The 25,846-nt window shown below is 37.8% G+C and overlaps 3 protein-coding genes and 1 pseudogene across 4 annotated transcripts; 2 read left to right on the top strand and 2 right to left on the bottom strand.

Annotated features, from left to right (window-relative positions):
* The first annotated feature begins 1,879 nt into the window (after positions 1 to 1,879).
* Positions 1,880 to 5,293, top strand: LOC113289416 (GATA transcription factor 24-like). Its single transcript, XM_026538667.1, has 7 exons — positions 1,880 to 2,408; positions 2,497 to 2,580; positions 2,657 to 2,793; positions 3,551 to 3,655; positions 4,138 to 4,243; positions 4,773 to 4,850; positions 4,972 to 5,293. Exons 1-7 carry the CDS (start codon positions 2,172 to 2,174, stop codon positions 5,113 to 5,115), a joined length of 891 nt encoding a protein of 296 aa, XP_026394452.1. The 5' UTR covers positions 1,880 to 2,171; the 3' UTR covers positions 5,116 to 5,293.
* Positions 5,294 to 5,927: 634 nt separating this feature from the next.
* On the top strand, positions 5,928 to 10,096 carry LOC113289415 (GATA transcription factor 28-like). 2 transcript variants are annotated; one of them, XM_026538665.1, is made up of 11 exons: positions 5,929 to 6,473; positions 6,724 to 6,810; positions 6,905 to 7,041; positions 7,296 to 7,421; positions 7,534 to 7,648; positions 7,789 to 7,848; positions 7,937 to 8,005; positions 8,524 to 8,589; positions 8,850 to 8,921; positions 9,380 to 9,529; positions 9,659 to 10,096. In XM_026538665.1, the coding sequence occupies exons 1-11, from the start codon at positions 6,147 to 6,149 to the stop codon at positions 9,704 to 9,706; spliced, it is 1,257 nt and encodes a 418-aa protein (XP_026394450.1). In that variant the 5' UTR covers positions 5,929 to 6,146; the 3' UTR covers positions 9,707 to 10,096. The 2 variants fall into 2 exon arrangements, with proteins under 2 accessions (XP_026394451.1, XP_026394450.1); XM_026538666.1 differs by lacking the exon at positions 8,850 to 8,921 and having other exon boundaries at positions 5,928 to 6,473.
* Positions 10,097 to 15,278: 5,182 nt separating this feature from the next.
* On the bottom strand, positions 15,279 to 18,572 carry LOC113289417 (probable 1-deoxy-D-xylulose-5-phosphate synthase 2, chloroplastic). The gene is made up of 10 exons (XM_026538668.1): positions 18,406 to 18,572; positions 18,109 to 18,297; positions 17,842 to 18,006; positions 17,616 to 17,766; positions 17,242 to 17,513; positions 16,894 to 17,167; positions 16,495 to 16,802; positions 16,123 to 16,404; positions 15,744 to 16,028; positions 15,279 to 15,655 (listed from the first exon to the last, which is right to left on the bottom strand). Exons 1-10 carry the CDS (start codon positions 18,514 to 18,516, stop codon positions 15,491 to 15,493), a joined length of 2,202 nt encoding a protein of 733 aa, XP_026394453.1. The 5' UTR covers positions 18,517 to 18,572; the 3' UTR covers positions 15,279 to 15,490.
* A 2,925-nt stretch (positions 18,573 to 21,497) lies between these two features.
* LOC113286220 lies at positions 21,498 to 24,248 on the bottom strand (annotated as a pseudogene).
* Between the last annotated feature and the right edge of the window lie 1,598 nt (positions 24,249 to 25,846).

The following is a 25,846-nucleotide window of genomic DNA, read 5'->3' on the forward strand; positions in this document are numbered from 1 at the left end:
AGGACATGAGAAAAAGACCATAAAAATGAGTAGTTTTGATAAACTTCACGAAAACTGAAAACCCTAATTCGGTAATGACTGTTAAAAACAGACTCCAACGATCAATAAAGGAGCCATAGGTTTTGTGATAAAGAACAGGGTCAAGTATATATACTTTCGTATATTTTATTCTTCATCACAAAACCTAGATACAACAGCAGAAAAAAGAAAATGAATAACGGTTAGAAAAACATCACACCTGAAGAAGAATCAAGAGAAGATGGCCGGTAGCGCAATCAGAACACAACGACAGCCACGAGTCTCTGAATATCTTGTCAGAACAATCCAACAACAACAACAGGAGTTAAGATCAAAAGAACAAAAGAAAGAATTAGAAGAAAGAGGTTCAGAAGGAGAAGATATAAAGATTAGAACTGACAGGAGAATGAAGAGAGAATAAAAGTTATGAGGCCGCACCAACCTCTTGTATTTATAACCGTAATAAGTGGGAAAACTACCCCGAGAATCGAGAGGAAGTTAATGCCAAGAGTGGGAAACGTGCCCTAAGAATAAGGAGGAGTTAATGAGATGAGTGAGGAAGGCTGTGAAGACAGTTTTTCTCCAAACTTTGACCAACTTCAAACTTGAAGAAAATGGGCAAATTGTATACACATAATTCATCATCCATCACGTGTCGAAGGAGCCATACGTGGAAGACATGCAGCCCCTGAACATCGAGATATGATACCACGTCCCAACACTCAAGGAGCATCTGACATCCATGTGTTCCCATCATCAGACCAATCCAACGATGGATGATCAAGGAGCACCAAAGGACCGAGCTACCGCGAAGTAGCATAGTAGACCCAGAGATCAACTTTACTCCATCCCAAGAAAGATCCAAGATCAAGGGTGGGGAGAAATCACGCCAACAGGGATGTGATAGGGGCATCAGACAGCCGCCTGACGCGTGCATATTTCCCCAACCAACCGCATTAAACACCCTAGGCATAGGAAGCGTGTCGAAGATCCTATGGAGAAGAAGGAAGCCCATCTTCGTTTCTACACAATGCCGTTGAGAGACGATGGATTAGAACGAAGATAGCATCGGGTTCGGTACACAAATCAAGACGATAAGGACACGTCTGTCTATAGAAGAGGGCTCCACCAAAGAGGCCTATAAATACCCCTTGAATGCTAAGAAAAGGGGGTCGACCATATTCTAGTTAAGTAACAAAGCTTAGGAGAGAGAAATTGTAAGAGTAAGTATGAGTTCTATTTCCTCCATAGCTTCGTCCCCACTCAAAGTCATCGGACTATCTTCGTAATCTTTAAAGACATAGTGAAACAACAATCCCCGTGGACGTAGACCTTAGTGCCGAACCACGTAAATTTGTGTCTCGTTTACATTTTACACTTATAATCTTCGTATTCTTTACATTATGCATCTTTCAAGTCATCATAGGAATCCCTATGACGAGAAGCAAGGACGAATCCTAAGGCTCAGAGCTCCCCTTTTATTACTGTTTTATGCAATTTCGATTATGTTACTATCATTTCATATGTTATAGCATGATTGCGAATTTTGTTTGCGGACACGATAATACCATTGTTATTTTTGTGTTCACAACCATGCTTGGTTAAACTAATACCGCTTTAGAGCAGGTATGCAACTCAAACACAAAAGTAAGAAACTAAGCACGATTTTGCATCAGCGCATGCGTCTTGGACTGCTCCCCCCTGATGTCCTACCCCTAGTTGTTCTCTCCGCCAGGCCGCCAGCTATACCACAGAGAAAAAAGGACAAGGGTATTTACGTGAATAAACACAATCATAAAGGTTAAAAAGTGTAATAATTTCTGTTTCTATCTCATTTTGTTGTTGTGTAACTCGGTAAATGAAAAATGAATTCTAGGGTTAATTGTCTTTGTTAGTCCTTATCGTTCTTTTTTTCTTTCTCATCATCACATCTCTTGAGAAGTAAGAGCTGTATTCACTTTCTTTCTCTATTTGGGAAACACAAATTCAACCACCAATCCTAACTCTCTCACTCTTCTCCAATAAATTAATCCATCTTCATACCACAAACGGAGTTAGGGTTCAAATAAACATCTCTTTTTCATTTTTCTTTTTTGTAATTCATTTTTGGGATGTTTTAGAAGAAAGGGTTTTTCAGAAGTTGTGTAAATGCCATGAATAATCATCAAAGTCAGATCGAGGAAGAAGATAATAATAATATAGGTGAAGATCATCAAACAAGATTTGAAGCTATGGATGATGTTGATGATGTTCCTTCTGATTCCGGTTATGCTGTTGTAGCTAGTAATCCTACTTTGCCCCCCTTGAGAAGTGATGCTGGTGGTTCAGATCAACTCACTCTTTCTTTTCAGGGTGAAGTTTATGTTTTCGACTCCGTTTCTGCCGAAAAGGTACTTCCTATCACGGTATTTCATTTTCTAATTTGAATTAGTTTAGAAGTTTAGGGTTTCATTTCTTGTTTGTTGGGTGTTTTTGTAGGTGCAAGCTGTTCTATTACTGTTAGGAGGATATGAAATACCTCCTGGGGTACCTCATGTGGATTTGACTGCTCATATTGATAAGGTATAACTTTAATGATATACACGAATTTGTTCATCTCTTTTATTTTCCTGTACTGAGTGATCTTGGTTTATTGTAGGGCATGGGTGATAATGTAGTTCGGCGTTCAAGTTTACCTCAGCGAGCGGCTTCTTTGAATAGATTTCGCGAGAAGAGAAAAGAACGTTGCTTTGAAAAGAAAATCAGATATACAGTTCGAAAGGAAGTTGCGCTCAGGTTTGTTTACTTGAGCTTTTTTTCTTTTCAGAAAAAAATCAATGAGTGTTAGCTCTGGTTTATAGTATTAAGACAAGATACATGCATGACCTCTAGCTGTCTTAGTGAGCTTCGTGTATTCTTGTGGTTGGCTAAGTAAAATGTAGAGTTTTTGTCTTTGCATATAAACCTAGGCAAGGTAACACCGTTGCTAATTGCAATGTTATCCAGTTAGCTAGTCTCATACTGTTATCTGTACCTAAAACTTAGCTTTTTCTCAACGTAAAAAGATGGTGCACATGATTCCTGGGAGGGCCAGAAAGCCTTTATTGTTGTTCCATCATAAATGTGCAGTACATGCTGGGAGTTGAAAACTTGTATAGCCCTTCAGGTTATTACTGTGGTCATCCAAAAGTTGTGTTGTTTAGTGACACCTATATGGCTATATGTGCAATTACTTGAAAATACTTTGAGAAAAGGTTTGAGGTTTCTCAGAGTTTGTTGAACTCATTGTGTTGAGGCTATCAAATAAAAATTTGTTCTTTGGTTGTTCAATACACGAGTGCAATAACTCTTATTCATACACCAGACTTCATGAATTATTCTCTCTTAGTTTAATTGAATGTTTGACATTTCCCAATTGTTTACCCATGAGTTTATTGGATAATAACTTTAGTTTAGTTACAAAGCAGCTCCCTAGTTTCGTTCTTTTGAGATTTTTTTGTTTGTTTGTTTGTTTTGTTTTGTCATTTTAATCTTGAAATTTCGACTACTCCAGGATGCAGCGTAAAAAGGGTCAGTTTACATCTTCCAAGGTAAATCCCGAGGAGTCAGGTTCTGCAGGTGTAAATGGTACACCAGATGATTCTCAGATAGAAAAGCTGTAAGTTTTCTTAGGCATCTTTTTGCAGGGTCACCTTTTCTTTTTAGTATACTGCAAAATTACCTTTAAAAAATCGTACGGCCAGAATGGAATATTTCTGCTACTTAGAATGCTTACTTGGATAATCTGGAGTCCAAAAACCTGCATTTGTTATCAATCCAACCCCCTTATCCAGACACACATAGTTAACGATTTAATGCGCTTCAGTGCATCATGATGTATGACCCTGTTGTAATATGAAGTGAAGTTCACCTTCATTTTGTATTATGTGGACAAAGCATAAGTGGAAGCATATCTCATGGAGGAGAGGAGAGTTGGTGACTAGACCAAATGTGGACCTCCTTTCATTGCCATAGTCCAGCCCTCAGTTGGCCTTCGAGGAATCTCACTAATTTATCCGCCGCTTCTTGCCTTGGTTGTTTATTGTAATTTTTTTTATTGCCTTATTTGTTTCAGAGCTTGATTTTATGTTACATGTGCAGATGTACACATTGTGGCACCAGTTCAAAGACCACGCCAATGATGCGCCGTGGTCCTGCTGGCCCAAGGTCACTGTGCAATGCATGCGGACTTATGTGGGCTAATAAGGTTTGACATATTTTCCAATTACGAGTTCCCACAATTCTTTGGAAATTTATTAATCTGTACCTGAAAGTTAGTGTTACTTGGGACATAGATCTCTGTATGTCTCTCCTCCAGTACCTAGCCAATGTTTAACTAATGGCTCAGGATGTTCGGTTACTAGTGTTTAATTTAGGGCTGTGAAGGAGGCTCTTCTTGGGCAACAGGAGGGATGACAGTAGTTGACAGGTTCTAGGAGATTTTATTTTCTAATAGACAATTAGACCTCATCAAGAACTAGCAGTCAGTTACCTCATCATTTCCTACTTGGAACATAGTGATATTGCTATATTGGTCTAAAAAAGGCTGCTGTAAAATTATTGTTACGATCTACAACAATTGCTATTAAGAGCTGTAAAGTAGTTTTGGTAGGACTAGGCAACTAGCTAAACTGGTAAGAGTTTTAAAAGCGCTCAGTCTTGTAGAATATCCTAGAAGTAACTTCAAGATGTTGTGGCATATTCATTTGTCTCGCTTTTCCCTCTGGTAATTGTAGGGAACTTTACGAGCACTCCCGAAGGGTCCGGGTGGAGCTCTAATTTCTTCTCATGCCATAAATGAGCAGAATGTGCAGGTTAGTTAAGTTTCTTAATGAAAAAAATTGAAACCTTATGTGCTTGGAAAGCTGAAATCTCGATGCACAGTTATTTCTGTACCTGATTTTTTTCTTTCTTGGATTTGTTTTTTGCTCCAAGGGCGAAGCTAATGGCACTGATATTGCAAGCACTAATGAAACCTTTGCTGCTCCTCCCATTTCTGCTCAAGGAGTTAATAATGACATGCAACAAGGAGTTAATAGTGACATGCAACAAGGAGTTAATAATGACATGCAACAATAGTTGGGATTGTAAGTACTGTATGATGCTTTAGGCAGACAGCTTTGACACCGTCCTATGTTCTGGAACAAACATGTAATGTGTTAATTCTCATTCGACTTGATCTTACAGATTTGATGTACAGATCATTCTGTGTGTTATTATAAATACATCCCCATATTATTTACTTGTTTCTTCTACAGATTTAGGACTGGATGAATTATCAACAGTAACTGGGATACTGTACTTGGCATCTAAAACCAAAAAGCCCGAAGATTTGTAAATTGAAATTAACCATGCTAACTGCCTTTCCTTTTCTCCACTATCCTTTTTGTTGGCATTTTAGCTTCTGTAAATTATATCCAGGGAAGCCTTTTGTTCTAATGTGAACAAGATAATTTCATAAACCAAGACCAAGCTGAACTTGTATGTTGTTCTCAGGCTCTGCATGTCAAAATTCAGTACCTGGAACTCAAGGTTCACAGCACCCATGGTAATTCTTTAATGCAAAACTTTGTGAATATGATGTCACGGTAATATGAGTTAGGAACTCGTTAGCATGAAATTCTTTACCCATAAAAAAAACAAAAAGATAATGCAAAACATTTTAGGAGGTAAGGCCTTAAGTTAGCAGGCCACACCGCCATAGGACATCTGTGATATCAAGTTGCCAAGTACCCACCCACTTAGCACACCATCAGACAAAAATCAACAATGTTTCCTGTTTTAGGGCACATACTTAACTCTAATTAAGTACCCCAACGCTGTTTTTTTTTCCACAATCATCAAAAATAAAAATTTAAAAATAAATAAAAAAGAACGAAAAAGGTACCCTGGCACCCTTTTCTATATTAAAGGGCAAAGCAGATTAACACCGTCTTTCATCAGATCAGACAAGGGTATACACTGCAAATTCTTTCTATATTTAGGGGTATTCACAAAGGTAACTGTTCCCTTCTTCCTTTCTTCTTCATTCTACTACCATTTCTTGTTTTTCTCTGGTCTGTTTCATTTCTAATTGAAATTGAGGTTTAGGGTTTTAGAAAGAAAAAAAAATGAACCCCAAACTATTTCAATCCTTTCCATTTGAAGATGAATTCGAGAATGAAGTGAAATCACCTTTTGAGATCGGTAATGACGATGACGACGATGATGATTACGAAGAAGAGGAAAATGAAGAAGGTTATGAAGATGATGATGAATCGACGGATGATGATTATGAAGAAGAAAATACTCAAGTGAATTCAAGAAGGAAAGTAGAAAGTTCAACTACTACCGATACTAATAATGATGCTACTGTTCCTTTGGTTTCTCGACATAGTGAGCTTACTATATCTTTTGAAGGAGAACTTTATGTTTTTCATTCCGTTACTTATCAAAAGGTTAGTCGGTCTCGCTTCAGAATTTGTTTATTACAGGTTTTGTGATTTCTAGTATTACAGGAAAGGATTCAGGATGCTACTTAACTTGCTTTCATTCTTCCTTAAGGAGGATGAATAGATCATATGTGTTGCTGAATGCTCCATTATGCCGATTCTGAAGTTGTTATCAAGTGAAATTGATGATTTCTTAAATAGAAGATAACGCTGAAAGATGAACTATGCATGACATTTTTTGTTTATGTATCAATAGGTGCAAGCAGTACTATTGCTTTTGGGAGCTCGTCATGAACCTATTGCTGCGCCTAGTGTTGAAACTTCATTTTACCAGCACAACAAGGTGGATATGTGGTTATGTTTTTCTGTGTGAATTATGGTATGTATGTTTCTTCTTGATACTTGTTGTGACTGATTAATCTGCTTTTTATTTACAGGGTTCGGGTGATGATGCACAACAACACTCAAACATTTCAGGCAGAACTGCTTCAGTAGTTAGGTTTCAGAAGAAGCGGAAAGAGCTATGTTTTGAAAAGAAAACTCGTTATAATTGTCGCAAAGAGGTGGCCAAGAGGTAATGGGGATTTAGGTATTGAAAATAAGGTGGAAGTTATTATGGCAAATTACATGGTTGTTTCCAATGACATTTGTTTCCTGGGTTTGCAAGTGGGACCCTTGATTAGGGTAGACCTAATTGGCCGTAGCATCGTTTTTTTTGAACTCTTTTCTTGCTATGAAGTCATGGCCTTCCTATCCATGATGTTCGGTAGGTGGTATTCGTTAGCTCTTCATGCTCATCTTATGATTCCTATTTCTTCCTTCTAACAGGATGCATCGAAAGAAAGGCCAGTTTGTATCATTACGAGAGAACCATAAGGAGGGCTCAGCGGCTGCCTCAGGGTGGGATAATATACAAAGCTTCCCTCAGAACAACAGAAATCCTCCTAAAATTGCGTGAGTTACTCTCAGAAGATTACACGGAATACCTCTTTCTCTTTTGAATTTTCATTGCCATAGGCTGGTGTTATGTTGAATTCTTTCATCTTGTTTCTTGATTTTCAATTAGTCGTTGCAAATGTCAACACTGTGGCGTTGATGAGACGTCAACTCCAGCAATGCGACGTGGGCCAGCTGGCCCAAGATCTTTGTGCAATGCTTGCGGATTAATGTGGGCAAGCAAGGTTGGTATAATTGTAGGAGTCAAATACAGTACATATCCTCTTCCTTGATGTAGTTGACGTGGAGATGTACTCCACCACTGTGCATCCTTATCTTTGTATAACCTTACCGAATCTGAAAATGATATTTGCTGGATACTTAGGGTACTCTGAGAGATCTCAGTAAAGGTCGAAAGAACCCGTCCTATGACAAAAACGAACAGGTATTGTGGAGAGTGTTGCACGTAGTACTTTAGCAGATTAGGGATGAACACGGCCATGTCTCTGATGTTCTTTTTGGATCTTGTTCAGAATTCTCTAGCTCAAACTGAAGTTTTAAGCATGGAGTCTGAGAGTGCTCCTTCTCATTCAGACGACCAGGTATGCTCTTCCAGGATAACTGGTTGCATGCGCTAATTTTTCATTGAAGAAGATATACTTTTGCACATGTATGCTAACTCTACGCAAGAGATAAATGAATGGGATCCATATATATATAATATATAAATGGAAAGAGTTCTATAGGATCGTGCTGGATATTCCTGAATAAATGTGGGACCCAAAAGTTATTCAATTTCCACCTTTTCCTCATTAAGCTGTCTGTTCTTGGCCGTAAAAAAAACTTTCTGTAGCCACATGTGAATCTCTCATTTTAGATATAATAGGCCAAATTGAAAAAGTGAAAGTATCTGTTTTCCAGAAACGGAGGGAGTATTATATACCAGATAAGGAGCTCTCTTATAAGTTTTGCATTTCCCAACCATTGGATAGTCATTAAATTTTGCATATATGGCTGAAGGTTTATCTACCAAACGCAAGCACCCCGTAAAAAATTCATGCATAATTATTAAACTAGAAGTGCCACCAGAGTTCTCTTACACAATGTATTGAATCTACAGGGAAGTCCAGAAAATTTGAAGCCTTCACCTTATAAGATTGCAAGTCCGGCTATTCCAGACAAAGAGGTATGGTATCATAGGAAGAGCTTCTATGCATCACATTTTTTAGTCTCAAGTTACTGTTCCGCCAATAGTGGTTGTAAAAATTTGCGCTTAAGGATCCCCATTGAGTCTTTAGAAGGTATATTGTGATTGTACTAGAACCAATTTTTTACCCTTAAATCATCGTCAACAGTTACTCAACCAGTTACTCAAATTTTCTTAAAAACCGGTTATGTTGGATTGCTTAACTTTGTCAATTTAACCTGCGGAGTTGGGATGTGCAGGAAACATCTGAAGATTGTACTCAGCATTTTCTTATTGGGTCGGAGAATCTTTCTGTAGATATCAATGAGGAGGTACGAGATTTATTGCTGTTAAAATTTATGTCTGAGACAGTAAAATCCGAATTGCTCATTGCACCTAGAAAATCAACATAGGTGGGTTATTTTATTAACCTAGTGAGTTTGATGTCCTAAATAGCTCTGATGTGTTAAGCTGGTAACAGAATTGGCTGGTGAACAAGAGTTATAACATGATCCTGGCAGGAACATGCATGTTTTTCTCTTGCCTTTTCTGGTTTATATTTACGTCCTCTGCATGCATGACATAAGAAATCTTAAAAAGAAGGTTTCTGTTGGGAAATCCTCAAAGGTCTATATGATTGCCTGGGTTACATATTGCTTAGGTGTTTTCTTAGTTATGCTTCTTGTAGATACTCAAAATTTTCAAGTTCTGCTATTATGTTGCCGAGACTTCGTAGTGTAGAGTAGACAACCTAATTCATGATTTTTACGGAATCTTAATACTATTGCAGAGGATTCCAGATTGCGGAATGGTAGCTCAAAGTTTATGGGGAGATTTAAGAGCTCTCTCATCTAATTTTTGGGACCTGCAGGGGACTCCCAATGATCTTTCTCGTCTTTCAGCCGTGGGAGTTGATTTACATTCTCATCTGAATGAGCAGGTGCAATAAACTTAAGTTTCCACTGTTGTGCACTGCTGATGAAGTTCAGATTAAGTTTGTTTAACCAAGCTGTTGTTTCATTTTAAATGTTATGTTTATACTGCTAATTATACACCTTTCTCTACACAGTTGGACGCCAATGGCTCCATTATCGCGAGCTATGGCCAGGGGCTGTGACGGCACTTCACAGTTGCCACGACAACAAACTTTGTAGATCCACCAGAGAAGGAGATAGAGAGACACTTCACTATGGTTACTGATGCTAGGATAGTGGATAGTGCCGTCCATAAACTTCGTCATCAGCTTCATTTGTGTGTCAGAGTTGCTGGGATGGCTAGAGGGAGAGGAGAGTGTTTTGCACCTCTTGATCTTTCTATAGAACATGAAATCCGCTTTGTAAGAGTTTTTTAAAAGTGGGAAGTTTTTCTCTTTTTTTGGGTTATGGGTTTTGCATTTTCCGTTTAAAATGTGATTGGAATGATCCTTAGACGTGATGGTTCTTATGACCACGCGCCTGCAGGATAAATGAGGTTGCAAATGCAGCGGAGATGCCACATTAGCGACCTACTCATCAAACTGGCTCTGCCAGTTTCTGTTGGTTAAACTTCAACATAGAAGTCACTAACAAGTTGGTTAGGACAAGATTAGGAAATTGATGTAATCCTAAGGGAATTAGAAGTCATCTAGTTCTAAGAAAAGGAAAGACATGTAATAAGGTAATAGGAGTAGGAAAAAGAATTCATAGTTCTATATATATATGATCACCAAAGTTGTGGTTGATCATATGAGCAAGATTAGAGCTTGTGTTTAGTTTTGAGAGATTTTCTAAACATCAATAAAGAGAGTTGTCTTTATATAAGCTAAGTTTCATCTTGCAGTTGCCATTAATTGGTATCAGAGCTTGTTTCTGAGCCATGGAAAACGAAACCACCATTGTGGGTGCAAAACAGTTCACGCCACCATCAATACAAGTTCCAATCCTCAACGCCACAAACTACACAGTATGGGCCATGAGAATGAAGGTACTGATGAAAATCTACAAAGTTTGGGAAACAATTGATCCTGGTACATTGGACCCAGACAAAAACAATGTTGCCATTGGATTACTCTTTCAAGCAATACCAGAATGTCTTGTTCTACAAGTTGGTGAACAGGAAACTTCAAAGAAAATTTGGGATGCAATAAAGGCACATAATCTCGGAGCTGATCGAGTTAAAGAAGCCCGTCTGCAAACCTTAATGTCTGAATTTGAAAGAGTGAAGATGAAAGACACTGATACTATTGATAGCTTTGCAGGAAAGCTATCAGAGATAGCCTCAAAAGCTGCGTCACTTGGACAATCCATTGATGAAGATAAACTGGTAAAGAAGTTTCTCAATAGTTTACCAAGATCCAAGTATATTCATATCATAGCTTCTCTCGAACAAGTCTTAGATTTAAAGAAGACTAGCTATGAAGATATAATTGGAAGATTGAAAGCATATGAAGAAAGAATCCTTGATGAAGAAAACAATGGAGAAACTCAAGGAAAACTCTTGTACACAAACTCTTACCAACAAAACTCTGCGACAAGAGGAAGAGGTCGTGGAAGAGGTGGTAGAGGAAACAAAGGCCGAGGAAGGGGAGGAAGGTTTAACTCACAAGATAGAACAACAAGTCAGAATGATCAAAACCAAGGGAAAGAAAAGAAGGATAGATCAAACATTATTTGTTACAGATGTGATAAACCAGGACACTTCTCCTCTGTATGCCCTGAAAGAATTCAAAAGATGGAAGAAACAAACAAGAATGAAACAAGGGAAGCAGATACAACTCTTTTCATGCACGAAGTTGTATTCTTAAACGAAGGGAAACTAATACCAAAGAACTACGAATCAAAGGATGGAGAAGAAGGAATCTGGTATTTAGATAATGGAGCCAACAATCACATGACTGGTAAGAGACACTACTTTTCTGAACTCAATGAGAATATCAAAGGACAAGTGAAGTTTGGGGATGGATCTTCTGTAGAAATTGAAGGGAAAGGATCAATTCTATTTCGGATCAAGACCGGAAAACAGAAGCTTGTCACAAACATCTACTTCATCCCAAACTTACAAAGCAACATTCTAAGTTTAGGACAAGCTACAGAAGTTGTATGTGATGTTATAATGCGACAAGATTATCTAACAGTTCATGACCCAAGTGGAAGACTTTTAGTTAGAGTCTCACGCTCACAGAATAGACTCTACAAGATAAGTCTCATGATTGGAAGGCCATTGTGTCTGAATATGAGACTGGAAGATCAAACATGGAAGTGGAACGCAAGGTTAGGACACATAAGCTTTAGAACTTTAAAGGCAATGTCTCAAAACAAGATGGTTCGAGGACTACCACAGATAAATGATGAAGCAAAAATCTGTGAATCATGTTTAGTTGGGAAACAAACTCGTCAAGGTTTCCCAAAAGCAACAACATTCAGAGCCTCAAAGCCATTAGAGCTTCTTCATGCTGATTTATGTGGTCTTATTACACCACAAACCCTTGCAAATAACAAATACATATTTGTTATTATAGATGACTTCTAAAGATATATGTGGTCTATTCTTATGAAAGAAAAGAGTGAAGCATTTGACAGATTCAAAGCTTTCAGAAATCTGATAGAAAAAGAGTTAAAAGAGGAGGTCAAAATGCTTGGAACTAATAGAGGAGGAGAGTTCACTTCCGTAGAGTTCAACAAATCTGTGAGTCAAATGGAATCAAAATGCAACTCACAACACCATATACACCACAACAAAACGGAGTGGTGGAGAGGAGAAACAAGACTCTAATGGAGATGACAAGAAGTTCTTTAAAGGCTATGCAGGTACCTAATTATCTATGGGGAGAAGTTGTACGACACTCCACATACCTAATAAACATGATACCTACGAAAGCTCTGAAAGACATGACTCCATATGAAAGTTTGCGAAAGAGAAAACCAAACATAGATCATTTAAGAGTGTTTGGTTGCAAAGCATACGCAAAAGTTGATTCTGCAACTCTTAAGAAACTGGATGATCGATCTCAGACTCTTGTGAATCTAGGAATTGAGCCTGGATCCAAAGCTTACAGATTATTCAATCCAACAACGAAAAGAGTAATAGTGAGTCGAGATGTGGTATTCGATGAAAAAGCAAACTGGAACTGGAAAGAAACTAATGATGGACCAAGTAGGGATCCAGGAATGTTTCACATGAGATGGGGTCAAGTAATTGATGAAGGCGAAGGACCCATAATCATCAATACCAATGGAAACAATGATGTTAATCAAGAAGAAGAAGAGAATAATGAAAACACTGAGAATAACGAAGAAGTAGAAGAAGAAGAAGAAGAGATCGATGAAATAACTCAACCCATTCCACTGCGAAAATCAACAAGACAGATAAAAGCCACAGTATCTGGAGGATTATGTTCTTCAAGCTGCAGAAGAATGTGAGATTATGCTACTTTCTGTTAATGATGAACCAAGGAATTTTCAGGAAGCAAAGGTCTCGACTAAATGGACACAAGCATGTAGAGAAGAAATTATTTCAATCAACAGAAACAAGACTTGGTTTCTAGTTGATAAGCCAGGGGGGTAAAAGTGATTGGTCTTAAGTGGATCTTCAAAAAAAAAAATTGATGGTATTAACAAATATAAGGCAAGACTTGTAGCTAAGGGATACGTTCAAGAATCAGGCATAGACTTTGATGAAGTTTTCGCACCAGTTGCTAGACTAGAGACAATTCGTCTCTTAATAGCAGAAGCAGCATCAAACTCATGGGAAATTCACCACTTAGACGTTAAGACACATTCTTACATGGTGAATTGCGAGAAGATGTGTATGTTGAACAACCAGAAGGTTTTGAAGTAAAAGGACAAGAGCATAAGGTTTATAAGTTATCAAAAGCTCTATATGGTCTAAGACAAGCTCCTCGAGCCTGGAATACAAAGTTAGATCAAATTAAGAGATCAGATTTGTTAAGTGCTCTAAAGAAACATCAGTATACAGAAGAGAAGAAAAGGGAACGCTTCTTGTGATTGCAGTCTATGTAGATGATCTATTTTTGACTGGCAACTCCCTTAAGGTGATCAATGAGTTCAAGAGAGAAATGTCATCAAAGTTTGAGATGTCAGACCTCGGAAAACTCACTTATTACCTTGGCATAGAAGTCCATCAAGGAGTAGATGGGATTCAGATTAAACAAGAAGCTTATGCAAGGAGAATTCTGAAAGAAGCAGGACTTGAAACTTGTAATCCAACTAAGATACCAATGGAGTTTGGACTTAAAGTTTCAAAGGCACAAGAAGAAGCTGAGATTGATCCAACGAGTTATAGAAGAAATGTTGGATGCCTTAGATACTTACACACAAGACCAGACTTGGCTTTCTCTGTGGGAGTAGCAAGCCGTTATATGCAGAGTCCACGCAAGTCTCATGGTGATGTAATAAAGCAGATATTGAGATATCTAAGAGGAACAATCAGCTATGGATTGAAGTATGGTCGAGGAGGATCAAAAGGAATTGTTGGGTATAGTGACAGAAGTCATAATATTGACCAAGATGATGGAAAAAGTACAACTGGTCATTTATTTTATCTAGGAGAAGCACCTATTACATGTGTTCACAGAAGCAAGACACTGTAGCCCTCTCATCCTGTGAAGCTGAGTTTATGGCTGCAACAGAAGCTAAACAATCAATATGGCTTCAAGAACTGTTGGGTGAAATCAAAGGAAGAGAACCTGAAAAAGTTCTCATCAAGATTGATAATAAGTCTGCAATTGCACTCACTAAAAATCCAGTGTTTCATGGGAAGACGAAACACATTCACAAAAGGTATCATTTCATACGAGAATGTATCGAGAAGGAGATCATCAACGTTGAACACATACCAGGAACTGAGCAGAAAGCAGATATATTGACAAAGGCATTAGCTCGGATCAAGTTTGAAGAAATGAGACAACTGATTGGAGTACAAGATATGTCACGGGTAAGGTTGAAGCTTAACGGGGAGAATGTTGGTTAAACTTCAACATAGAAGTCACTAACAAGTTGGTTAGGACAAGATTAGGAAATTGATGTAATCCTAAGGTAATTAGAAGTCATCTAGTTCTAAGAAAAGGAAAGACATGTAATAAGGTAATAGGATTAGGAAAAGGAATTCATAGTTCTATATATATATGATCACCAAAGTTGTGGTTGATCATATGAGCAAGATTAGAGCTTGTGTTTAGTTTTGAGAGATTTTTCTAAACATCAATAAAGAGAGTTGTCTTTATATAAGCTAAGTTTCATCTTGCAGTTGCCATTAGTTTCTGTTAGCGGATCGTCGTCATCAACTTTGTATTGCTGAATTCTGTCAGGGACCACCTCCTAGTTTATCCTGAGAAACTTGGTAGGAACATTTTCCTGAAGAGAAAGCATAAGAAAGAGGAATAACGCCAATTCAGTTTCAACTAAGTTGACAGCTGAAAACAAGAAACTGCAACTAAGCTCCAACGTTAGATAATGTGCTATGGTCCTACACTACTGAGTACTAACAAAATATCTTCCATAATGGTTGCTGGAGCTTAGGAAGCAGGATCAACCCTGAAACTCATATTAAATTGGTTTTAGTTTAATCCCGTTCCTACTTCCTAGAAAAGAACGTAGTCTTTGTTTTTAGCTAATTTGAATTTGCACTGCGGCCAAATATGGATGGGCGACGCAAAACAATAACGAAACAACTGGGACAGGGAGAGAGATCACTGAGCCTTCCTTTAACAACTGTTGATCCATTTCCTTATGTGCTGAGCACTACAAAATACAAATGGTGCATAGCGAAAATGAGTGGAGTTCATTTCCCGCTCCACACTGCAACAGTTTTCTAGGTTTCTAATTTTTCTATGATTGGCACTGTGCCTGCTGTGTAACAAATTTGTAATATTGTATTCACCTAAAATTACCATGATATGGCTATTTTACAGTTGGGGAGATATTTTTCTTGCTGGTCTGCATATTTTTGTTTCACCCAAAAGTGACAACACTGTTGCAGAAATATGTCTGGAAGAAAGTCCTGCTTCCTCTAACTGATCTTGAGGTGATCCATGATCAATATATCTGTCAGGAAGAACCATTGCTCTTAACTGCAGAAGAAAAAACAAATTAGTATTAGAATCCGAATTTAACATAGTAATACTGAAGTCAAGTACTATTTCTAAGTGGGAGACTAACCTTTAGAGATCCATCTAGTAGACCATTTAAACTTAGAAAGTGAGTTACATGTGAGCCAAAGCCTCCAATACAACCTTCTTCTACTGTAATTAGGATCTCATGCTCATTAGCTAATGATCTAATGAGCTCTGTGTCCAATGGTTTGCAGAACCGGGCATCAGCTACAGTCGCATAAACATCTCGGGATTTGAGCATATCTGCAGCTTCAACACATTGTTGAACTACTGAACCAAATCCTAGAATGGCCACTTTGCTGCCTTCCATTAGAATTCTCCCCTTCCCAATCTGTTCAAACATGGAACATATCAAAATTAGCTTCAATAAGTCTGGTTATCATGCCCAAAAATTTGTAAGCACTATAGGCAGATAAGGTACCAACCTCAAGTGGAGTACCCTTGTTATTAGGGAGACCAGCTGCTCCAATTCCATTACCCCTTGGGAACCTGAAGCAACTCGGCCTATCATCAATGGCTGCTGCTGTGGCAACCATGTGCATCAGTTCAGCTTCATCAGATGGAGCCATGACCACCATATTGGGCAAACAAGCCATGTATGTGATATCAAATGCACCACAATGAGTAGGACCATCAGCCCCAACTAAACCCGCTCTGTCCAGTGCAAAACGAACTGGTAGTTTCTGAAGATCGACGTCGTGTACCACCTTTACAAGAATCCATTATACTAGTCAGTATCGAATTTGAACATATAAAGAACTCGATTTAAATAAATGAAATTGTATAGTCTATCTCACCTGGTCAAAGCCTCGTTGTAGGAATGTCGAGTATATCGCACAGAATGGCTTGAGACCCTCTGTGGCTAGACCAGCTGCAAATGTCACAGCATGTTGCTCAGCAATTCCCACGTCGAAACAACGATCAGGAAATCTCTTCTGAAAGTAGTTAAGGCCAGTTCCACCACCCATAGCAGCATGAATGGCTACAATCTTGTTATCTACTTCTGCTTCTTTTATAAGTGATTCTGCAAAGTATTGGGTGTAACTAAGGCTAGCTGACTTTGTCTTGAACTGCTTTCCTGTTCTTGTATCAAATTTTACAACCCCTGAAAGAAAGAAACTGGAACTTGTTGAATACTTTCTAACACATTTACCAATATGTTTATGTGAAACTTATTGCCTATTTTGAAGTCTCACCATGCATTTTATCAGCAGCAGTTTCTGCCGGGGGATATCCCTTTCCTTTTTCCGTCAAGATGTGTATCAAAACAGGCCCAGGTGTTGGCATGGATTTTACATTTTCAAAAATTGTAACCAAGTCTTCAACATTATGCCCGTCAACTGGACCTATATAGTACAACCCAAGCTCCTCAAAGAGAGAGAGCTTAGAATCACTTAACATCCCTCTTGCATATTCATCAACTTTGGAAGCTACTCCGTGTGTTTGTCCTCCAATACTCTTTGTGATGCTCTGTAACAGACCAAGTTCAGAAACACTAGAAAGAACCGAAATCTGACTCAAAGCAGTACTAAAATTCCAATTACCTTTGCAGCTTCGCGAAGCTTGCGGAACTTCTTGCTTGCTTGGACCTTGGCTAGAGTACTACTGAGTGCTCCGACGGGTTTTGCAGGACCATCAAGTGTGGCGGTTGGTAGGGACACTTGACTATTGTCATTTAACACAACAATTAGATTAGCATCAAGATACCCTGAGTTGTTCATGGCTTCATAGGCTTGTCCAGCAGTTATAGCTCCATCTCCAATCACAGAGATGACATGGTTGATCTTTCCTAAAAGATCCCTAGCAACTGCCATTCCTACATACATTTGAAGAACACAAAATATAAGCAAAAGTATTCTAAAAGAACTAAAACTTTAAGAACTTGCTGAGATGATTAAGCCGCGGAAGATAAACATACCAAGACCAGCTGAAATGCTTGTGGAGCTATGTCCTACACCAAATGCATCATGTATGCTCTCCTCCCTCTTAGGAAACGGTGCAAGGCCTGATGTTTGTCTAAGTGTATGCATCCTAGACCTTCTCCCAGTCAAAATCTTATGTGGGTATGCCTGCAGAAATCATAGTTTAGAGTTAATAAAGAATCCTAGAACATCTGAAATTTTTTCAAGTATTATGACACCAACCTGATGTCCAACGTCCCAAATGATCTTGTCTTCAGGGGTGTTGAACACATGATGCAGCGCAACTGTTAATTCCACAACACCTAGACTTGAACTGAGATGTCCGCCAGTTTGCGATACACTGTGGACTACCTCTGCTCTAAGCTCCGCTGATAACTGTTCAAGATCCTAATAAAACCAAAACAAACAAACAAAAAAATTCTAAAATTCTTGAACAAAGTACTCCGAATTTTTTTTATCTAAAATCATTTAATGATTATTAATAGAAACCTGTGTAGAAAGATTCTTCATGTGAATTGGGTAATTGATTGTATCAAGTAATGGGGTAGTTGGTTTTTCTCCATTAAAATCTATACTCCAATTTCTTTCTATTTCTTTCCTTGTCATAAATTTTGCTTCATCACTGCCACCATTTGGGTTGTTGATAGGAGATGGGGAAGAAGAAGCTTTTACATTCAACTGTGAGAAAAAAACACAAAACCCACATCAGATATACAGAATTGAGTATCGGAAACAGGTTTTTCAGATGATTCAACGGAAGACAATCAAAATATTTGTACGACTCACCAGATATTTTCTGGTGGAAGTGAGCTTTGGAAACGGAGACAATATGAATGAGTTGGTGGTGGTGGTGGAGATGTGTGATGGTTTTGTCAAGAGAAACCCAGAAACTGACATTTTGATGATCCAATTACAAAATGCACATAGAGAGAGAGAGGAAAAGAAAAGATTGTTTAAGATTGGAAGAGGGAAGAAAGATTCAAAGACTACTTATATGCATTGATTGCCTTAATTGTGTCAGTATCATTGTGACAATGACGATGTGTCGATGTGCCATAAACGTGCTGGTCCGGCCCAATTTACACCTCTACAGTTGATGACCCATTTGGCATAACCAACCCAGTTAAGAAAACGTTTTTGTCGAGTAAAATGTTAACAAATCCGTGGAAGCGGCGACCTGCAATATTTGGTTACTGAACTCTGCCAGTAACGTTTTCCAATATATTTGGCACCAGAATATTGATTGACGAAGGTATTAATCTCGATGGAACAGATTAATTATTTGAATAGTGATGCACAAATTAGTGCCCGAGCATTCCATTTATATCCACATTTAGGTATATTACCAACCGCTCTTGCAGCACTGCACATGGAGTTTCCAAATTAATTCCCAACATATTTTAGATTAGGTTGAAATCCAGATTTAATGAATCATCATTGTCGGGACACACACATTTTCTTAAATACTGCCACATTACTTTGACTTCGTTCGTTGTTTTGAATTTTTTTTCTTTTTCTTTTGATAACTCGTTGTTTTGAAATGATCCGAATGCAAAACAAACATATCATCAGAAACAGTGCCTATTTTTTACTTAGGAGATGATTTATTCACCGAAGAATTTGCACCGCATTCTCACCGTATGAGAGGATTGATGGGCCCATTTTTACCCTACTCATATTCCAATGCACCGAACGCTATTCTGGACCCGTGCGATCTCCCTCAACGCATTTACGGTGCAAATTCTTCGGTGTGTCTAGCAAGACTGCTTTTACTTTTCTTACACAAAGAAAAGAATCGAAAATGATTCCTGAACTAAGAAATAATCTCGAAATATATCCCGACACAGTGGATTAGTGGTGTAAAACATGCCGCCCCGGCACAGCTCAGCCCACGAAGTCACGTGCTTAGCGTGTTACATGTTGTGCTGGGCTATGCCATAGATTCAGATGTGCTGGGATGTGCCAGAAAAATATTGATGTGGTGTCGTGCTGTGTTGTGCTAGTCCATTTAGTTTATGTTTTTCAAACTACATATTATTCCAATATTTTAGTTAATATATGTATTATTATGGAAATTAATCAGCATAATGAAAATAAAATGTCAAAAACTGGCTAAAATAAAGATTTCTTTTGTGAAATATGCATGAAATGTGATGTATTTTATGCATAATTTGGCGTGCTTTCTTCGCGTGCCGTGCTTTTCTGTGCCACGTGATGTGCCGTGCTGATGTGCCTATTTGTTTAGCACAACACTAAGTTCACGTGTTGTGCCTGTGCTGTGCCAGGTCACGTGTTGTGCCGTGTTGTACTCAAATTTAAATGTGTTGTGCAATAAACATGGTGGCCCGGCGCAATTTACACCTCTACAGTTGATGACCCATTTGGCCCTCAACATATTGCCCAAACAATCCGGATAAATCCCGAACAAAACCATTGTCAACGTATAATTATTGGAAAATAATTAGAGGGCTGTTTAACCAGTTTATCGTCAAAAATTCCTTCCTCATCTAAATAAATGGTCATATTTCTTATTGTCAAAAATTCCTTCCCCACATGATCTTTTTCTTGTGTACACAAGAGATCAAATTCAAACTAATGGAAATGATGAAATCAAGAGAAAATGACGGCAGAAGGTAAAAGCCAGAAAATTTGGATGCTTTTTCTTCAGTTGGCATTAGGGACGGAATCTAGGGAATTCAAACACAAAAAGATGACATTTCACAGGGAGTAAAATAGTTATTATCAACTTATCAGGAGTGGGAACTGGAAAGAGTTGATGAGATCATTGTAGGAGAGTCAGACAAACATTCTAAGTTAAGAAAATAGAGAGGCAGAATTTTGTCTTCGTTTGTTGTGGGATTTTAGGAAGCATCAAAATGCCGGTCACACCTTCCAAACTCTAATAAGTCCTAGCTTGTTTGTTTTCACTAATGTCCCTTCCTAGAAATCCAAATCCTAACACTAATTTTTAAAGCCCAGATCAATCATTAAGACAAATAATCCTTGATTTTCTATTTGCAATCCGTAGATTATTGTTTTGTTTTGTCAAAAGCTTGGGTTTATCCAGATTCCGATCCTCTAATATTCCCCACACATCAACATCCCTCTTACTCGGAGGTCTTTTCTGTTAAAGGCTACTAACAATTCATCCATCTTAGAGCCAAGTATACTTTTAGAAAATTTCTTTACATCATCTTATCAGCTGTTATCATAACCTGTGGATAAATTGGGGTCGTTGTCCCACGATAACAATTTTATGACCGATTACTGTCCTTCCTTGATGTGGCTACTGGCCACCACTAAATTGTCCCTTTGTCAATCCGGCCATTACAAAATCGTGTCTACAAACTGATGGCAGTCCTATCACACCAAGACAATGAAATGACACAGCCCCGGAGGTGCATAATGCCAAGAGTGAGTGGGTGCAAATGGTACGAAGGATGTAGAATTCGATAAATAGTTCAACACATTATTGGTCTATTTCATGGAAATGCAAGAAACTTGTCTATGCCTTACACATAGATAAGTTAAGTTGTCACATGGTCGATGTTTTCAAACTTTAACATCGTTCTACCTGATTAATCATATGAGTTAGTAACGAAGTTTTAGTGGTGTCAATCAAACAAGTTCTAGATTCAGCGAGAATTGCGGAGAAGCAGTTTCCATAGTCTTTGAATTAGAGGCTATACGTTAACGTGCAAAAAAAATACACGACTCTTAAGAAATACACCTATTAATTTGACTTCCCACATTTTAGTCGTTCTTTCAGACAACAATATGAGAAAGTGTACTGAATGAACCATGAGTTATCTACTACCGCTAAAAGGGGACAAACTTGAAAAAGACAAGGTGCACATTAAAATGGAGTCCACACTTGAAAAGCATGAATATGATATATAAATTATTACTGTTAGCCTTAACAAGCTTTTACATTACAAAGGTACTCTGTGTTTCTGTGTAAATGGTGTAAGATCACCACATATGACAAAATTTAATAGAATGGGTTGTTATAAATGATCTAATACCTGATGACAAGATGACGCAACCAGAGTTCGTACATGACCATATGAAATGCATCATATCTGGTAGGAGGTGAATTCCACTGAAAATGCTTCTGCACCTGACACATGACATGAAAAGAAATCACTGTCAAATTCCTATATTCCTATTCAAGAAGAATATGGACTTGCATTCTGAGTTTAAATGCCTACTGCTTACTAAATATTTCACTAGGATCATATATGTAATTCTTTATGGTAACAGATAAGTTTAGAGAAGAGGTCAATCCAAAGAATCAAATAATACTTTATCATGTAGTGATTCAACCAGAAATCAACAATAAATGCAAAAAATATGTTATCTTTTTCATTCCGAGGACCGTCATGGTATACCTTAACAACGTGTTTTTGTGCAGTGCAACAAATTGTTCTTCAGGTATGTCCTTCAGAATGCCCTTGAGCTGGTACATCATTCTCCTTCAGTATGACAGAAAATTTCCGCCAATTAAGAATGTCATTGAAAGGCAAGTCATAGTAATCGGATAATATCACTGCAAGACAGCATCAAATTAGAGCAATGCAGTTGTAAAGCAGTACGGTTACACAACCAAAGAAAAATAATACTCATCGACACAAGTTAAGTGTAGATAGTGGGATTCATAATTTTGCACAGGTTCTCTCTTTAATCAAGTATTATTTTTAAAAATAATAAAAAAGAATCCAACATAAATCTTCCACAAATTTTCTAATCGAAGTACTGATTGCCAGGCTAGTTGGCCATATAGGATTTCATAAGATCTTTTGCCCTAAACTGGTCAGACAGTTTTGTTGAATATAGGTGAAATCCCGCAGTTGTGTTAGACACTTAGACTTCAAACAACTTCTCATTAGTCCCAATTAGAAAAAGTAAAATATCTGCACCAAGTCGCCGAGGATAAAGTAAAAAGAGCATTTACTTAGAAAATTCTTAGGGAAAACTCTCACCAGGAACACATCCATAATGGATCGAGTCTGTTATACGAGCACTATTGACCTGGGAACCACCAGGGCATATGCAGAATTTAGTTCTATAAAACTTCTTCTGATAAACCAGGGGTCCGAGGGACCTATTTATTCTGTTGTTTTTAATATCAAGTTCTGTGTCATTCTCCCAAACCCGCACCAGTACCACTCGTATTTTAGAATTACGATGACCAGCCCAGAAACCAAGAGTTGTCCTGCGAAAAAATATGAATTATTTGAATTTCTCACACGGGGAAATTCTTCCTAACAAAACAAGCAAGCTCCTAACAGATGGAGTAAGATGCTACTATGTGTTAAAACCCAAACCTAACAAGAGATATGATGACCAACTTCAACAAGCCAACACGATTTACCATGAAAGAATAATACAAATGCAGCACTGGAGTAACAAATTCCCACCGACAATAATTCATTCATCGATAAGATAAATTCACAAGAAGCACTTTTAATACCTTTGAAACAGCAAATCTTTACATAAGAAAGTTAAATACCTGTTTTGGATGTCATTTCCACCGGCAGGAAGCGCAAATGGCTGCAAGACCTGAGGAAGAGCAACATCCTTATGTGGGATAAAACCCACATCATAACTCGGGGAACATACAACTCGAATTGAATTCTTAATTAGCAGTGGAACTCCTTCTGTTGCTCTAACACCAACATCGTGACAGGTAACGAAAAAATGATCTGCTCCTACTAGTGTTCTATTCCAATATGGATACTTAAGTATCAAACTATCCACATAATTTTTCACAATTATAGTCATGTTTGCATACGATGTGCCCTGCAACAAAACAAACACTCAAGACAATCAACTAACTACTCAAGTTTCATGGTTAAGAAAATTTAAAACAACCCAATGAAGAAACCAGTTGACTACTAAAAATAACAAAACTCTCATACTTGTAGTCAGATGTTCAAGTCCCCGCACTGACCCTTTCCAAAATCAACTACTCAAATTTCATGGAACAACTCAACAACCAACACAGCAGATAATCAAATTTACCTTGCCTCTCATTTTGTGACAAGAGATAGGGATGAAGAAAAGATGAGCAAGCTCTGCAATCTCCGTACGGAACTGACTTTCCCGAATATTCTGAAAGAAAAAACCCTCACTAGCATATTACCCTGTGAGTTTTCTTGGAGTCTGATAAAATGTGTTTGGATCTCCATCTGGGTATATGTAAACCTTAAAATTCTTCTCCATTTCGGCATAATTTAATCGAAAAAACTTCATGAGAATGATAAATATCAGAGAAACCTCCAAGATCTTTATCTGCAACGACCTTTTATACATCAAAACCTGCGTAAAAAGTCTTAACAAAGCACCAATATTAAACTCAAATTCAATTGAAAAAGGAAAAGGATGAAATAATACCTTTGGATTTATTAGGTTAAACTCGAAACTGTAATGAAGTAGGAAATGTAGAGATTTAAAAGAGATGTAAGTAAATAAAATTAGGGTTAGGGAAGATAAAGTGAGAAGAGATCTCTGTATTAAAGAAAATTGTGAGGAAATTGATGAAACTGGATTGAATTTTCCCGCCATAGAGGAAACAAGAAAGGGGGAAATGGCGGGGAATTTGGAGATGCAGAAAGATTATGGGAAAAGGGGAGAATTCAAAATTCTGTAAGAAAGTGAGTTCCTGGAGGAATATAAAAGGTTCCATAGATAAGGGGTGTTCCTAATAAGGAGCCTTTCTGATAAGGGGTAGCTTCGAATAAGGGCTACTCAGAGTTTTCATCTTTCTCATAGTCAGATTGACAGATCATAACAACATTCATCGTACCGTTGAAACAAGATGCACTCGGTCCTCAGCTGGAGCATGTAAGTCCTGTTCAAGGCGGGTTCCTATCGGGATGGCTAACCCATTCATATGCCATGCCAGCTGGCCTGGCAAACTGGCCGCACCACTATGGCAAAACAGATAAGTAATTGATTCTCAATCGGTCGGTAGAGGTTAACCGTTGTCGGTCGAGTCTCGATCGCTATAAAAATGTGAATTTCAAACACCAAATTTACACCCAATTTTTTACCCAATTTTTTTCTATCTTTTCTTCCAAAATAATAGCAAAATTTGAAACCCAATTTGACTTAGCTACCCAACTTACTTTCGGGAGTGGTGCTTGAAGCGCTGTTAGTAAGGTATGTGATAGTTATAAAGAAATAGGTAAAACCAAAGAAGTCTACAAGTTTTGGATATTAACCAAATCAAACCTCCAAATAAAAGGCAAAGAAAAGTTCAAGGCAAGGAAAATCTAAAGGGAAAGAAGAAGATAAACAAAGGAAATGCCGTTCGTGAGCGCATTGATTGGAAGTTTGGTGAAATGAAGAAGATAAACAGGATAAAAAACATTGTCCCTGTTTTTTAGTTTTAAAGTCTTTGTTTTAAGTTATGAATGTCTAGTTTATATCTAATTATCTAGATTTATGAAAGAGGTACTAATATAAATTAAAATTCAAAAATTAGATTATGAAACTTAATAAAAGATGCACTAGTTTATATCTTAATAGTATCTTAAAATTAAAAATAACTTAATTAAAATTATATAATAACTTTAAATCTTGATTAAATGAATCATATTTAGGCAACACTCTCAAGATTTGATAACAACTATCCAATTGAAAATATTTTCCTTTCTATTGCGCCATTCAGCCTGACACATTTGCTCCATATCAAATTTGTTTTGACCATTTACTCGGTTTCAGTTGCCTTCAATAAGCGCGTCAACAATCAAGTTCACTTCCTTATTGATTACTTGGAAGCGATGACACAAAGAATTTGCATCTCGATTATTGAGGTTCAATGTTTCTTCTTGAAATCTCTTAAATATGTTTTGCCATACAGTATCTTGTTGTTGTTGTACACCATTGACATGATTTTGTGTAACAAGAACATAATTTCTGCAGATGCATTCATCTTCAACTAAGCTAAATTTGCGACCGCGAACTGACATGTTGAATTTGTGGAGTGAAAGAATAAGATTGAAGAAATGGTGTGAGTTGTAATGAAATTGGAAATTGGTATTTATAGGCTGATAAATTGAGGATCTTTGGATGGGATACACTAGGCGGTCGAGTCTACACCGCTGGCGGGAGAGTGTCAAGCGTTGGGTATAGTGTCAACCGAGCGGTCGAGACTCGACCTGGCCTGGCTAAGTGACAAATTTGCCACTTAGCCAGGTCAGTTTGCTGGTTTGTGTTAGAG

The sequence above is a fragment of the Papaver somniferum genome, chromosome 6 (genome assembly GCF_003573695.1).
Source record: "Papaver somniferum cultivar HN1 chromosome 6, ASM357369v1, whole genome shotgun sequence".
Taxonomy (NCBI): Eukaryota; Viridiplantae; Streptophyta; class Magnoliopsida; order Ranunculales; family Papaveraceae; genus Papaver; species Papaver somniferum.

Coding starts and splice junctions, on each gene's coding strand:
- LOC113289416 (XM_026538667.1), top strand. CDS start 2,172: ATGAATAATCATCAAAGTCAGATCGAGGAAGAAGATAATAATAATATA. Junction 2,409..2,496: donor ACTCCGTTTCTGCCGAAAAG/GTACTTCCTATC, acceptor GTGTTTTTGTAG/GTGCAAGCTGTTCTATTACT. Junction 3,656..4,137: donor GATTCTCAGATAGAAAAGCT/GTAAGTTTTCTT, acceptor TTACATGTGCAG/ATGTACACATTGTGGCACCA.
- LOC113289415 (XM_026538665.1), top strand. CDS start 6,147: ATGAACCCCAAACTATTTCAATCCTTTCCATTTGAAGATGAATTCGAG. Junction 6,811..6,904: donor CATTTTACCAGCACAACAAG/GTGGATATGTGG, acceptor TTTTATTTACAG/GGTTCGGGTGATGATGCACA. Junction 7,649..7,788: donor GATTAATGTGGGCAAGCAAG/GTTGGTATAATT, acceptor CTGGATACTTAG/GGTACTCTGAGAGATCTCAG.
- LOC113289417 (XM_026538668.1), bottom strand. CDS start 18,516: ATGTCAGTTTCTGGGTTTCTCTTGACAAAACCATCACACATCTCCACC. Junction 17,514..17,615: donor AAGCATTTCAGCTGGTCTTG/GTATGTTTATCT, acceptor AAATGTATGTAG/GAATGGCAGTTGCTAGGGAT. Junction 15,656..15,743: donor TACTAGATGGATCTCTAAAG/GTTAGTCTCCCA, acceptor TTTCTTCTGCAG/TTAAGAGCAATGGTTCTTCC.